This window comes from Anomaloglossus baeobatrachus, chromosome 4, assembly GCF_048569485.1.
Source record: "Anomaloglossus baeobatrachus isolate aAnoBae1 chromosome 4, aAnoBae1.hap1, whole genome shotgun sequence".
NCBI classification, from domain to species: Eukaryota; Metazoa; Chordata; class Amphibia; order Anura; family Aromobatidae; genus Anomaloglossus; species Anomaloglossus baeobatrachus.
The window spans coordinates 178462968-178479613 of record NC_134356.1 but is presented as its reverse complement, the minus strand read 5'-3'; the positions used below and the strand labels follow the sequence as shown (position 1 = coordinate 178479613).

At 40.1% G+C, this 16646-nt stretch overlaps 1 protein-coding gene across 2 annotated transcripts in view; it reads left to right on the top strand.

Moving 5' to 3' along the window:
• The window catches only part of ARHGAP26 (Rho GTPase activating protein 26), a 577725-nt gene that overhangs the window by 151804 nt on the left and 409275 nt on the right, over positions 1 to 16646 (top strand). For both annotated transcript variants that reach the window (XM_075344594.1, XM_075344593.1), the window contains exons 3-5: positions 1971 to 2032; positions 4786 to 4857; positions 6265 to 6366. In XM_075344594.1, coding sequence (XP_075200709.1) covers positions 1971 to 2032; positions 4786 to 4857; positions 6265 to 6366 — 236 coding nt within the window. The remainder of the gene's footprint in view (positions 1 to 1970; positions 2033 to 4785; positions 4858 to 6264; positions 6367 to 16646) is intronic.

Sequence of the window (16646 nt, the reverse complement as noted above, 5' to 3'; positions counted from 1 at the left end):
CAATGTAAATGTTACGCCCCTGGACTATTCAGGTCGTCACAGGATACTGCACGTTCTTTCTCTTTAGTGCAGTATTCAACCCCTCATGGTTCTGGGTCTCTATCCTGCAGTGTTGCCTCCATCCGAATTCACAAATCCTAGATACACTTTGCACGACGCCTGTCAGGCACACTAGTGGGCTGCTTAAGGAGGAATAGGGCCGCCCACCTAAGGGTCAGACAGGGAGGTGTCAAGGTCAGTTAGTTCAGTGGTAGCCCTCGATCTGTGAGGAGCTCTGAGGAAGCTGGGAGTTGGAGCTCCCAGGGGTATGGAAAACTAGGTCGCAGACGGTGGTCTGGACCTAGAAGAGTCGGACCCCCGGTTGCAGGGGATTGAGGCTAGGTGCCTGGGACTTGTCGAAGAGGACGGCCAGCAGCCTGGTCCTATCACTGGTGCGGGTCCGAAGACACGACTGGGTACACGGACCCTAGGTTGGGAAGAAGCTTCAGGCAACCCGGCAATTAACCTGATGAGAGCGGGGCCTTTATGGACTGTTCCCACTAGCGCAATGAGGGGGATAGGGTTTTCCTAGCAAGCAAGCTCACTGAAATCCCAAGCGTGAGCCCTGAGAGAAGGCTCCTTCACTTATCCACAGTGGGGAGCGGAGCCTGGATAGCTCCAAGCTACTGTATCACTCTAAAATTTAGTGCCAGGAGGCAGGTTACAGACCACTAGCAGCACTTCAGGGGACGGGACCCGGACGAGCTCCCCTTGAGAGGCAACGGCATTCAGAGACTTGGTGTACCCTGTTGTCAGCGTCTGCTTCATTGCTGAGTGAGTACTTGACTGACCCCTGCACTGTGTCCCCGCATTACCATCCAGAGTCCCGGGGCCACTCCTATCCGTGGAGGGCAACGTCACCTAGCTGCCCCACTCCATCACCCCGGGTACTCCCAACGGCGGCAGCGGTACTCCCAATTACTGCACACCACGGATAGCGTCACGAACTATACCATATCCCTTGTAAATACCCCCTTTACATTTGAGTGTGACCCCCTAAGCCCCCGGGTACGGAGACCCTCGAGCCACTAACTGACACTACCCCTGCATCCAAGCGGTTCAATCCGCTGCTGGGGCGGCACATAACTTATGAAAGATGCCATTCTGTGAGCCAAAACTTGTCTTTTACTGTTATGCAAATTAGATCTGCAAGTGCACTGGTGGGTATAGCAGTGCACTTGCAGTATTAGGCTCCTCCTTCTTCATTGACAATACAGACAGAGGCTCTGTTGCATCTTCTTGACACTATCAGCCAAGAAGTGTGGGTGGTGCTGGTGAGGAGTACCAAGGAGGAGTTATAGACTGCAAGTGCATTAATATGGGGTAGTGTTACTGACTGGTGTTCTTAAGTACCCTTACATCAAAATAGTAGAAATATATTTCCTATGGCAACCACTAAACTTACCCACTACAGTAATTTCCACTGTCCCTTCTGAATAATTCAGTCCCGTCACACGATGATCATTATTAGTATTATTACAGCTTTTACCTTTCTTTTGAGGAGGGGGGAGATAATTTTCCTTTTTTTGCAAAAGATTTGGGCTTCATAGTCTATTTTTAATTGTTTATGTAAGTAGTTGGTTTGGGAGATGAAACTTCATGAATGAAACAAAAAATAATTAACATAATGGTTCCCAATTTATGTTCTTTTATGTTCAGAGCAGAGAGACATTTGTGTATTCACGCCCGCATCATCATGGCGAGTTCAGTTAGGTCATAAATAAACTCAGCCAAGATGTAAAGGAAACTTGAAGGGTGAACTCTACCCTGCATCCATTGGGTTAAATATTTTTTGTTGTATTTTTAGAGGACTTTTTCACTTTGTACAGTAGGAAGTTATTTGCAGCAGTGACTGGGCTGACACATGCAGGAAGCTATGGGTACTGCTGCTGTGTGCTGCATTGTTCTTATTTCCTCCCTTCACTTTTCAGCCAGGTCTCTGCAGGAATTTGCTGCTGTATTGGGGAATCTTGAAGATGAGCGGATGCGGATGGTAAGTTGACCAAGTGACACTAGCCATTGTTAAGGACGATACACACAATACACTTTGAGCTGGTGTTCATCTGTCCTGGGATATGGAAGATGAATTGCTTGTTATTTGTGTTCCATTAGGGAATAATTGGCAAATGTGTACCCTTATGGGTGTCTATTTAGGTAAGGAAGGCAATGGAGGCATTAAAGCGCAGAGAAGGTTTTTAGAGCGAGGGCTCTTGTTCTGCAGGACTCTATTTTCACCATAACAAAGCATATTTTGATTAATTGCTTAGCAGTCTCCTTGGCATGATTTTGTTGAAACAAAAAAGCCAAAAGGATGTGGCAATAATGGAGCGTTAAGGGGTAAGGTTAAGAATTATTTGTCAAAATTAATGTATCCAAACATAAAAAACGACGTCCATACAGACAATGGCATTTGGAAAAATACACAAACATGTCAGGGTGCCCTGTAAAACCAACGCGTTTCAGTGATGCTGTGGCTCTGTCTTAGTCATGGTTATTTTGTTGAAGGTCGGCCCAAGATTAGCCATCGTACCAAGATGATGTTTACACAATAATGATTGTGTAATGGTTGTGCAAAAACCTAAATTCAGGCAATTTTGTACATTATTTGACAGCATTCTAACTGCACCGTTTGGCCATACTATTCTATAGAAATTGATAATAAAAGTCAGCAGATCGGAATGTCCATGCCTCATCTAGATGAGTTTTAGCGGTAGGTCACCTATCTGTACATGACTTTTAAGGCCCCATCACACACAGAGATAAATCTTTGGCATATCTGTGGTTGCAGTGAAATCATGGACATATTGTTCCATTTGTACACAGCCACAAACCTGGCACTGATTGTCCACAATTTCACTGTAACCACAGATCTGCCGTAGATTTATTTCTGTGTGTGACAGGTCCTTTAAGGCTCTTTGCTGAAGCCCTCTGTGCTGCTGTTTGGTGCCTCTGCGAGGCTGTGATCTGTAGCGCAGGTGTACATTTCAGCCCCAACTAGTATCTTCAGGTGTTGTTAGGTATTTTGCTGCTTGAAAATCTAGAGTTTGCTCTGGTCATATGAACAGTTGTCTAACTGCTGGTTACCAAAATACATTTCTTTCTTTCAATTTTATACTTTGGTATTCATTGATATTTTTACCACCAAATTCTTCAAAATCCTGCATTTGGATTAATGAATTTTGCACAAATTAAAATCTGCCATTACTTTTGTCTTTTACCTTTTTGTTTGCCCTGTTTGAGCAAAAAGCCATATGATACGTTAGAATGCGTCATGCAACTCTAACATTTCAGCAAAATTTTCAGGTTTACCAAAAATGTCCCTTCGGGGAGACTGGGTACAGTTGGACATAAATGTAGCAAGTTTTGAAAAAGTCAGAAATAATTTATTTGCAAGAGTCTGGATTACAAAAAACACTCTTATAATGGCGAATAAGGAAAAAACAGATAAAGTAGAAAATATACCTCAAAATAGGCACAGCTTAAGAATCTTTGGGATCTATATATGACTTCAAATTTTAAACTTAGGATAAATTGCATGTAAGGTATTTAATATGAAATGCCCCCATATACATTGGACTAATCTCGGGGAACCAGGCCTGGCCAACAGTCTAGTGTGTATGGCCGACCCATCCACCAAATCATTACTTGGCCAACGGCTGTATATTGTGTACTTGATGTAGAATTCTAAATATAGAAACCATTGTTTAGAGGGAACCTGTCACCATGAAAGTGCAGTCTTATCTGCAGGCCCATGTGATAGAGCAGGGGGAGCTGAGTGGATTAATATGAGGTTTTGTGAGAGGGGATTCAGTATAACCTGTGTTTTAATCATTGAAACCTCTGCGCTTTCTAGGATTTTGGGTCCAGTGGGCGGTCATGTCGTTGACTGACAGCTTTCTTTGTATAAGTGTGCATACAGAAACAGATGCCTGTCACTGATACTACCACCCACTGGACCCAAAATCATGTGTAGATGTTTAGATGATTAAATCAAAGGTTACACAGAATCTTTTCTCACAAATCTATATGAATTTGCTTTGCCTCCTTGCTCTATAAATGCTGGCTGTAGGTTGGACTGCATTTTCATGACCGATTCCCATTAAAGTGACTCTGTGGCCAGGTTTTTGCTACCCCATCTGAAAGCAGCATGATATAGGCAAAGAGATCCTGAATCCAACGATGTATTATTTAGATTACTCTGTGCAGCCGTTCTGACACAATCAGAATGTTAAGATTTTGCCAAGTAGAGCTGAGAAAGCTGCCCCCATGGCTCACTATAGCGATTGTACATTGAGGTGTCACAGGAAAGGGTGTGCTGGACTGTTGTGCGCGTGACATTGTAATCCGAGTAATGATAAGCCCTACTGTGTCCTTAAACAAACATGGCAACCAAACACCAGAGCAGACGATGACAATCCAGGTATCCCTGAATTCTCTGTGTTAACCCATACAGCATGCTGGCTTTAGCTCACATAGCAAAAATCTGCTGACAGGTTCCCTTTTAACTGCATTCACAAAGTGGCACTTTAATACGCGTTGAGATTATGGTTTCAGGCCCTCTAAACAAGGTAGTTAATACAAGCTGCTTGTAGGAGTCTAGCGTTTCTTATTTTTATGGTCACATTTAAAATGACAATGAAGTCATATTTATAATATGGGTCTGAATGTATCCTCTTACATTGGGCTTTGCACTCTGGTATTTTTTGGGGTAAAAAGACCCCTCACAGTTTCTTTGTATATTTGCAGATTGAAAATGCTGGAGAAGTTCTCATTACGCCTCTTGAAAAATTTAGAAAGGAGCAGATTGGTGCAGCAAAGGTAATTTAAATGATAAAGCGAGCTCAGTGATGGTGAAGCTTTTCACATACAGCGCTCTTTTCCCGTCAGTAGAGTTGTCCTCTGACCTTCTCTCTTGCCATTATGGTTTTTTGTAGAAGTTGATTGCATACGTTGTATATTGCTTCTGCTGCCTGCTTGGTACAACTTCTGTTCTCTAATATGTGATACTTCTCCAGGAATAGAGGTGGACCTACTATTTAGTACAGCTGCACTGGGGCCCAAGAGATAAGCAGGCCCTCTACCAAAATTTTAACAGTATTGAGTTTAGTAGTACATTTTATTTTTTTTTTTGCCCATAACATGAAAGTAAGTTTAATAAAATAAATTTCATTACCAAATTACATTCTCCCCATTCTTATTCAGAAATGCAGCAGATCATTGTCATTTTGGGAAAGTGCACGTCTACCAAGGGCACAGAGTGATGGTAACAACTCTTTTAATCTAAAACAGCTGTGAAATCATGATACCATGAATGAAATGTAGCTCCCTGATATCAGGAGCACTCATACAGCCCCTCAAAAGGACACTACCACTACAATTGTTCACTGTAGACTCTGTGCACTTTTTTTGTACATTTATTTTTTTTAAATGCATGGGGTCCACGGTGAAATATGGGGGTGGGAAATTCTGATGAGACAAGTTTCCAAAAGAGGCCATTCTTGAAGAATGGAAAAAGTTGAAGTTGCAGAATGTTGCCAACTTGTTAATTCCATGCTTAGAAGATTTAGTATTGTCCTTAAAAATCATGGTGGTCATACCAATACTTAATATAGTAGTTTTTGATGTAGGGTGTATTCATTTGTGCATCAACTAATTTGAGTAAAAATTAAGATTCTGTAATGAAATTTTATATTCTATCATGAACCTTACTTTCACATTATGGGATAAAACGTTTTTCTATGAAACTGTCTTGTCAAAATTTTGCAAATTGTTCTTATAGTCATTGGAATATTGATTGTAGGGAACCTGTCAGGTAGTGAAGGCGCTCGCCCCCCAGGGTACACTTGGAGGAATCACCTAGTTAGTGTGCACGCAGAAATTTTATATATTGTGCTCCAAAAGCAATAAATGTGAATCTCCGTACAATGGAGTGACGCAGCGTAAAATGGAAAAGAAAGGTCAAATCAGGGGAGCTCAATGATTTTTACAGATTTTAAGCAATGTTTTCTTTAAGGTGGCAATAACAAAGTGTACCTAATTGTCTCACATAAGATTGTTACAAAATGACTGCCTGGAGTCTGGAACGAGTGAGTGCTTGTGTTTTTCTATTTTAGTCTCATACTTTATTGACTGCACCAGTTTTCTACATTTTAATGCTTTAGGTTAGCTTTGTCAGCAATTGTATACTTTTGAAGTTTAACTTTGCATCCAATTTCATTCACACAGGAGGTGAAAAAGAAATATGACAAGGAGACTGAGAAATACTGCAGTGTACTGGAAAAACACATGAACCTATCTTCTAAGAAGAAAGAGGTTCATCTGCATGAGGTAGGTAGAGATTTGGCCTGCAATGGTTGCAGTATACAGTTAGGCTGGCTTTACACATCTTACGTTCAGTCTACGTGCAGGATGCAATGCTTGGACAAGCCACACTCCTGACACAAACTCAAAATCCTTATGTATGTATGTATGTCCGGGATTGGCATCTGCACCGTCGCAGCTAGAGCCACAAAATTTCGCACACTCACTCGTCTGGACCCTGAGAGCGTCATAGGCTATGTTGTGAGGGGAAATTTTAACCCCGCGCGTTCCAATTTACCAATCAATTTTGCCCCTATCTACATAATGGGGAAAAAGTGAAACGAAAAGTGTATCCGCACCGTCGCATTTACAATCACGAAATTTTGCACAGGCACCTCATGTGACCCAGGGAACATCAAAGACTATGTTTTGACAGGAAAATTTAACCCCACGTTTTACAGTTACGCTCCAAAAAACATGCCTCCATTAAAGTAAATGGAGCCTGGAACTACAGATTATTAGTAGGAGCTGTGATTGGTTGCTATAGGAACAAAAGACCTTCATAGTATAAGAAGCTTATATGTGAGGTAATAAGATGTCGGTAGGGAGACGGATAGCGAGAGACAGAGAGAGACAGACAGAGACAAACGGTGAAAGAGAAAGATAGAGCCAGACCTGGAAAGAGACAGACCTGGAAAGGGTTCTTTACAATTAGAATAGTCAGACTGTGGAATGCCCTACCACAAGAAGTAGTAATGGCAGATACTATAACAGCTTTTAAAAAAGGGCTGGATGATTTCCTCAGTACACACAACATTGTTGGTTATAAATTACTTAGTGACCAAATGTAGAACTGGTGGAGGAAGGTTGAACTAGATGGAGCTAGGTCTTTTTTTCAACCTAAGTAACTATGTAACTATGTGAGAGGAGAAAAGAGCGGAGATCTTGTGAGGACATGAGATTTCTGGTAGGTAGTAATGGGAGAATATATAGTTATCTACACAGAGAAAACATGGACAACAATATATACCATCAATTTTATTTTTTTTTTTGTTTTTTTTGTGTTAGATGTGTAAGATATTACACGTTATGTGTTTCGCTGGAGGACAGATGGAGCAATCGTCCTCCACAGCGGCAGCAATATAATTTGGAGTCCACTATTTTCTGGTATCGTCCAAATCTGCAAAGAGAAGGAATATTGGTTATCAGACTAGAATGAATGTTGGTTAATACCATGGATTACATGAAAAAGAATAAGTTGAAAACCATTATATTAAGAACTGGTCCCAGTACAGAAAACATAATATGCAGCATCCTTAACCCTACAGCTGCCAGACGCCAGTCCATTCTGATAGAAGTATAAAAGCATTATACCAACAGGACCGCTCTGACGTCTCACCACAGTGATTGTCTCAAGAATCAAAAAATCCACTTACTTGTGATCACATATGGTACATTGGTATTTGTAGTCATACTTGATGGTATAGTTGTGACACCTGGTTTACCTCCGGCAGCTCAGGGTGGATCTTGCATATCATTTTTGCATACTCCTGCCATAGTGGGCCATGGTTGTCACGCTCTTGACAATCAATTATTCAGCAAGCCGCGTGGCACATTTCATGTGCGACTGTGGATCGCAGTCGCTCTAAAATAAAAGAAATTATACAAGATGAGAAAATCTAAGTACACCCTACTAGAGCTCTTTACATATCATGGCATAATATAAAATATATGCTCTTTAAGAGGTCTTCAAATTAGGTAAAAGCATCCTGAGATGAACAACATATTTCCTATCATGTTTTTTTCTGATATTTTATTTCCCTACTTTTCAGACCTTCTAAGGATCTGATGAGATTTTATTTTATCCTGACATTTAAAACTTTAGAATTTAAAGAGGGTGTACTCAGTTTTTCTTGTACAGTATGCAGGATTAGTATATCAGATGTATTACATCCTAAGTAGCAGCTTCTGCCCTGTATACAGGGTCTCATGAAGCTGCAGGATGGAAGTGATGTGTCACCTACCGGCAGAATCCAGCACTCGGTTGGACAGCTCAATTAATGAGATACGCTGGTTATCCTTCATCATGTGGAGACATTGGCCAGATGTTGTTTTTAGCCTCTTGTTCCACATGAAATCCATTTTCTTAGGAAGCTAAAAAAGAGGAAACAAATTACATTAAATTTAAAAATTATTTGACCCCCAATGTAACAAAGTACCCAACTATCATGTGTAATTTACACTACTTGGCTCATTACATGGGACGTGAGGTCTTCTGAAAAGTGAGAACACAAATAAACATAAACTTATTCAAAAATATCCAGATATCAAGTATTTGCCAAACTAAGTGAGTTTTACCTGAGATAATAACTAAATTTCAGACCAGTGACATTGGGTTAGAGGGCCCATGATTGTTTGTAGATAGAGATAATGGATAAGTCATATATCCCCCAGATATAAGTGATAAGATATCTGATAACCGAAGACTGTGATATTATAATGGTGGAATAGCCGCTCCACCAGCTCTTCCTGTGTTACCTCAAAGTCGGTAACGTAGATGGAATTAGGAGATGTTATGTCCTCCAGGAAGCAGCCGGGGATGTTACACAGCGGTGTCCTGGAAAGAAAAGGAATCCTCTATAAATCTACAGGGAACATTTCTTACTATATAGAGATAGATGTGTCCAGAATAACGCACCTATTCTGTGCAGCATAGCTTTCCTCACCATCATATGGAAAATTATCTGTACAGAAATATGGAAGAGAGAAAATGATTTCTATATGGTTCACATTAGACGTGTCAGTGTGCAGGTCCATACTAGAAAGGGGTCTATAAATATGGAGCGTAGAGAGCTAATAACACTACACATAAGGGATCAGATCAGAATACATAGCTGACCAGACCACCAGAGACCACAGGACCCTCCACTGGGACCAGGATCTGAAATAATAATGGCGTTCAACCACAACAGGGCCCATGAGTTTCCGCAGACGTTCGACCCCACCTGTTCCTTCAGTAATCTATACTTAATAATGTATGTGCTCAGTACAAGACCAGAAGTGAGCACGTCCTCAATAGCCAGGGTGGACCCCTGGGTTGCCCCAAAAAATAAATTTGGAATTGTATTTAATTATTTTTGCAATTTCACCTCACTTGGAATTTTTCCCATTTTTCAGTACATTATATGGTAACATGAATATCATTGATAAGAACATCTCATCAGACTGAAAACAAGCACTGATACAGCAATGTGGGAAGAAATAGAGTATAAAGTTATCTCTCAGAGAAGGAGAGGAAAAAACAATGTGGAGAAGCTAAAAACTGACCAAATAAAGACACGGACACATTTATAATTTGCATTTAATTGTTAGATTCATACACTGACCTGTGACCTTACAGAAAACTCATTGTTACATTATCATAACCTGGATTGTATCTAAAGATGATCACTTACCATCACATGGGGGAATCCCTCCAATATTGGAATCCTCATCGTCACTGATGGTAATGACGGTATCGGAGCTGTGAAATAAAAGGAACAGAATATGAGCCCAACATTAGTCATTAATGCACATCAGATATCTGGTAATGGAGGAGATGTGAGTCTTACCAGGTGTTATTGTCCGGATCAGGTGTAGAAATCTGATCTGTGGGAGAAACACAACATAAATCTCTTATTAGTATATTATTAATATATTAATAGAAGTATTCCCCCTACCCCCAGAGCCTTTACTGGATCAGAGCACAGTACCTGGTATGCCCAGAGTTGGGCCCAAATTGAAGCCAGTGATGGTATCCTGGTCTGCAGACCTAGGTATTGGCTTCTTCCATGGATGAGACTGAAAAAATGGAAAACAGATAAAATCTATAAACATGAAGATCTCCAATATATAATCTTAATCCATATTCCACTGCCTCACATTTATTCACCTCTATGAATGTGGTTACCATTGGCCTGTGCTTATTTCATGTACCGAGTATGACTGGTGTACGGGAAACTTATGGTTAGGATATGGATAGGGGCGGTGATGACATTTATATGTTTTCATGCAATATTATTATATAACTCGTACATGGAGATATCAGAAATATCAGGGTAGTCTTTACTCGGCAAACATGATCTAAACTATCCCCCAATATTCCCTCTCTGGAGCTATATTCTTGGTTCCACCATCTTTTTCTGGGATTTTTATCCCACATGTATTCTAATTATTTAAAAATATAAAAGTGACGCTTACCTGATGGAAGTCATCATCATCACAGTTGTCCTCGGTGTCAGAGAGGACAACAATACGCTTAAAGCGCTTATTTCTGGACATATTCACAAAACTGACTCAACACACAAAAACAAACAAAACTAAAAACACTGAACACAAAACACGCAACGCACGCAACGCACTCAACGCACGCAACGCACTAAATACAGTCAAAACACTAAAATCACTGAAAACTCTCAAAACACTCCTCTCTCCCCAAACGCCTAAAACACCCTCAACGGAACTTTGGATGGCGGGCTGTTCTATATCATCCAGCCATTTGGGACATAATTGGAATGGTGTCATTGTCTTTTTTTGTTTTTTTTTTTTATTACAACTTTATTTAAAATATAAAAAAATGAAACCTGTACAGATACGAAAATAACAAGCGCTCTTTTTCCCTCCTGGCTACTTCCAATTATTCCCCCAAAAACTAATATTAAAAAAAAAATACAAAATTGATCCCATTGTTGTATTGGCTGTTTATCTCTCTTCCCCAAATTTTAATCCTTTCCACTGATTAACAGTTGAATAATTTAAGTAAAAAAGCGGTGATGTAAGTGCTGCTCAGTGTGACAGACAGGCAAGTAATATCTTCACAAGAATTTACCAAAAAAATAGGGGCTATGCGTTTTCCCATCAGACACATGTCTTCCTCAAGCCAGGCATGTTACATGTTCTTCTATAACGTCCTTTCTTATTATGTATAGTGCCAACCCTTTATTACATAGTATCTCTTCTTATATATAAAACTGTCCCTTATTACACAGCAACCTCTCTAGTATGTGTATGTGTATATGTATGTATATATGTATGTATATATGTATATGTATGTATATATGTGTAATTATATATATATATATATATATATATATATATATATATATATATATATATATATATATATATATATATTTATAGGTTGTTTGCCACTCCACGCATTGCAGTACTTGGACTGTGAGTGTCTTATTTGTGACAGCAGCCTTAAAATGAATTTGCCTTTAGTCTTTTGCTATCCCAACTGAGAGCAACATAATTTAGGGCCCTGGACTCTGATTCCAGTGATACTCGCCTACTGGCTTGCTTGTTGTTCTTTCGATAAAATTACTGTTTTATGTTTGGCAGCTCTATCAGTTCTCTGGACACAGTGCTCTTTAGAACTTCTCCCACACCACTGATTGGTAGCTTTGTGTGTGCACTGTGCATACGGAGAAAGCTGTCAATCTGCTGGGTGTGGAGTTTTACAGAGCTCATTAATATGGAGGACTACATGACAGCAAGTTTTCTAGTCCTCTAGTGATAATCTCCTACTGATAAAACAATGATTTTAGAAAAGCTTCAGCAAAAAGCCCAGTAAGTGACACATTGCTTGCATGCATATTATGCTGCTTTCAGATTGGGCGGTGTGCGCACACTGCATTTTTGCAATGTTTTTTTGGTGCAGTTTGTTGCCCAAAACTGCATGTCTTTTCTTCTCCCAGAAACGTCTATGAGAATTCAGAAATGCTGTTTACACGTTGGTTTTTTTTTGCCTGCAGTTTTGGGTTGACAGAGTAACTACAGAATGTAAATTCTTTGTGCTTTTTTGTCCAGCGTTTTTTTAGTCCTTCCTGCCATATGAATGCACTAAAAATGCAGGGACAAAAATGGAGCAAAAACACATGCAGTTTTTTGTTGCGTTTTCTGTGCGTTTTTCTCCCAGAAGGTGCAGTTTTGTTGTTAACAAACTGCAGCGTGCGGACATAGCCTTAGTTGGTAAAATCCTAGTGACGGGTTCCCTTTTAAATGAAACCTGTCTTGGGGAATGATTTACAATTTGTGGACAACCATTTATAGAACAGAGAAATGGGAAATCTTCTACATACAATCTAACTTTGTATTTTATTCAATGATTCTGTACTTAGATGTTAATGGCGAAGTTTTAGAAACCTTTATCTCTCCAAATTTGTACAGGGGAGGTTGTCTGTCCCAGGAAACAGACCACACTCTTTACTTTTAAGCGTAGAAAGAACAGTGATTTGAATGAATGGAATACAAAACCAGTCATACATAATAATAAATAAGGTCAGCAGTGTTTTAATGTTGATAAATGTAGAATGCTGTAACTATTAAGTGGAAATATAGTTGGGACTACAAAACAGAAGATAAACTTGGGTATTTTGGTAATGAGATGCTAGCCACTACTTACAGGTAGTGTGGGCAGGAGCGTAGTGAGGAAAGCCAGGGTCTGTTAACAGGTGGACACGTAATAAGTTCAAGGAGAAAGCAGAGACATAGACAGGTAGGTCAAACAGGCACGAGGTCATGACAGTAACAGGGAGCGGGCAGAGAGAGGAGTCAAATAACAGTACCGGGGTCAGACAACAAAGATCAGAGCAGAGACACAAACCAACAGCACAACTGCAGAACCAGAAAATACAACTGGCGATGTCCTAGGCGAGCATGCTCTGTAAAGAAGCCTGAGCAGTTACCAGGAACATGGGATACCTGAGTAATCAGCACCAACATGGAATCCTGTGCTGCAAACACACTGCTAGCTAGTAACACAGGAAAGTGCAGCAGAGCATCTCCAAAGGCAAAATGCACTGCACAGAGGAATCGTGACAGGTAACATGTAAGCACCACTACTGAATGTCAGGCAGCAGCCACAAAAGCATACACGATTTTAGGGTGTATATAATGTATTGTACACCCCTCTATAAGTCACTTGTAAGGCCATATCTGGAATTTTTTTTTTGGGCTCCACATTTTAAAAAGGATATTTTGAAGTTAGAATAAGTTCAAAGGTGGGCAACTAGATTATTACAAGAGATGGAAGGACTTTCCAATAATGAGGGGTTAAAAAAGATGGGTTTGTTGATCTTAGAAAAGACATGTCAGAGGAGATATCATTTACATGTATAAATATATGTCTGGTCAATACAAAGAGCTGGCACATGACTTATTTCTTCCAAAGACCGTACAAAGGGACCAGGGGGCACTCATTACCTGAAGAGGAAAAAAAATTCCGCTAGCTAAATAGGAAAGGGTTCTTTACAGTTAGAGCAGTCAGACTGTGGAATGCCCTACCACAAGAGGTAGTAATGGCAGATACTATAACAGCATTTAAAAAAGGGCTGGATGATTTCCTCACAACAAATGGTACTGTGTAATATAAACTAGCAGTAGAGAATGTACAACTGGTGGAGAAAGGTTGAACTTGATGAACCTATAAACTATATAACTATGATCCTGATTTGTGAACCATACCAATCACTAATTTTCTGAGCGTGTTTTTGGAAAAGGAGAGTTCACTACAATAGAACTGTAACATACATGCCGATCTGTTAGGTGTACTAAAAATCTCTGAATGTGAAGATGAAGCGCTAGGTGTAAGGAAATAAACCACAAACAGGACAATAAAAGAATTGTTTATTTAGGAAAAGAAGCATTTATAAAGACGGATATGGCATAGTCTATCAATAGAGGAGCAAAGAAAATTACTTTAATTGGCTTACTGCACGACATAATAATAATAATCTTTATTTCTATAGCGCCAACATATTCCACAGCGCTTTACAATTCAGGAGGATCATATACAAACAAGTAACAGTCATAGAAAATACAATATGTAGAGGGGAAAAAAGACAATCCTGCTCGTGAGAGCTTACAATCTACAATGAGATGGGGGGGACAAGGTACAAGTGCTTTTTACAATGACAATCCAGCCATCTCAAGGAAATGGGGGATAGATAATGGCTGCCTGGGCTAGTTGGCTAGAACCTTGAGATGCATTTAGGTGCCATGGAGTTTGACATGGGGTTATTTTCTGAGAAGGCATTGAGGGACTATGTGAAAATTTAGTTTGGCTATGAAGTGTGATAGGCCGCCCTAAAAAGATGCGTTTTTAGGGTGCGTCTGAAGCGGAGTAAGTTGTGATTCATCCTAACCTCTTGGGGGTAGAACGTTCCAGAGGATTGGTGCAGCTCAGAAGGTGTGTGTGTGTGTGTGTGTGTGTGTGTGTGTGTGTGTGTGTGTGTGTTTATATGTATATGGAGATGGAGATGGAGATATATAATGTATTAGTGGAAAAGTGAAATAATGTGGAAAAGTGAAGGCTGTCATTGAAAGCTCGTCCGGCAAAAAAAAAGAAGCTGCTCTACATGTTGCTAGTACAACACTGAAAAAAAAAAAAGTTCTAGCTCCTTGAAGAAGTGGAGTGAGGGAAACAATAGTGCAACAATACAAATTGGCCCCATTAGGAAGGGGTTAATTCACCATGTAAGATCCATTTTGGAGTATCTCTTCTTATATAATCATGATGTTGCAATTATCCAAAATTCATGAATTAGTTGACAACTTTGTTATCAAGTCTCTAGGTCCGATGATATTCCTAACATCACTTGGACAGTAAGTAAGTTGTGATTCATCCTAACTTCTTGGGGTAGAGCGTTCCAGAGGTTTGGTGCAGCTCGGAAGAAGTCTCGGATTCGGGAGTTGGAGGTTCGAATTAGTGTGGATGTTAGTCGAAAGTCATTTGCGGAGCGTAGAGAATGGGTGGGGTGATAGACAGCGACAAGGGCGGAGATATAGTGGGGTGCCGCACTGTGGAGAGCTTTGTGGGTGAGAACAAGCAGCAGTTTGAATTAGATCCTGTGATCTATGGGCAGCCAGTGCAATGACTGAACCAGAGCAGAGGCATCCGAGTAGCGGTTAGCCAAATAGGTGACCCTGGCTGCAGCATTAAGGATGACTATGTGGTGAAACGCTCTGCACTCCGTGTAATACCAGCCATACTGATAGACACCGGAGTCACTGGGGCTTTATTTGTGTTAGCATGTTCTAATAAAATGGCCGGACATCAGTGAGCGATCTCTTACTTTCATGAGATGGTTTAGACTTTATTTACACCTATGTTTGAGCCTCAAATGGCAGTATGCAGGGCTATTTCTTTCAATTAGCATGACAGACCCCCTAATGGAAATCCAGCTGACCCCAAAATTAACAAGGGTCGTTAAGTGCTGTTTTTGTCTGTCATGTGAGTGATTGGTTTCCTGTACAAATTTGGTTTTCTTGTTCCTTTAATGGAAATGGAATATTAACATTTCTGGCAGATCCCCTATTAAATAGGTGCCTCAGAATGCTAATGCCCCATAGTCAATATGCATAGTGGTACATAAACTAGCTGTTATTACATTAAAGCACTTCTATAGCATTTTGTTTATTTTATTGCCAGAGTGGTGCTTTAAATCAAAGTCCCCTGACTCCGTCCGGTCTTATACTCGCCCTCTGGTGTCTTCACCTTTTTCAGTGCAGAGGCGCCATCTTGTAACAGTAATAATTCAGAAGTTATATCACAAGCTCTCAATACAAGTCTATGAGAGCTTAGACTAGCATTGAAGAATCACCTCCAGCACCACCTAATAAATCGGGATCTGCCAAACGCAAAACTTAAAAAAGAAGCAAATACTTTGGGATTGCCATATAAATAATCTTTATTGAAGGGAAGACCTAGACAACACAGAAAGTAAGAAGACTATTTAATAATGTGTATTTGTTACATGGTTTTCCTACTTTCGATGTTGTTCGGGTCTTCCCTTTATTAAAGATTATTTGTATGGTGATCTCAAAGCATCTGAATACTTTTTCTTCTTTTTCACTATAAAGTGTAGGAGACCAACAAGAGCAATGCTGGAAAGAGATGAAGATGTTCTAGGGTGAGTGTAAGACAGGGGACTTAGATTAAAGCACCACTACAGCAGTGCAATAAAAAAGAATCTGGAATGGTGCTTTAAAGATATATATATACACCTGTGCCATTCTCATCTAAGAGTTCTACTTTTAAAGCGGTAATTTGCTACTGTAAATCTAAATCTGCCCTGAGTTACATGCTATGACTCCATCTCATTTGTTATTCTATGGTGACTTTGGTATATTGCATTTGTACTATTAAGTGTGTCTAAATGTAATGACATTGATTTATAGAGAAGACTGGCTGCAACACTATCTAGTGTTCATGTCAGCTGTGGCTGTTCTCACTATGAGAATCCAATGTTATGTGGGCAAGTACC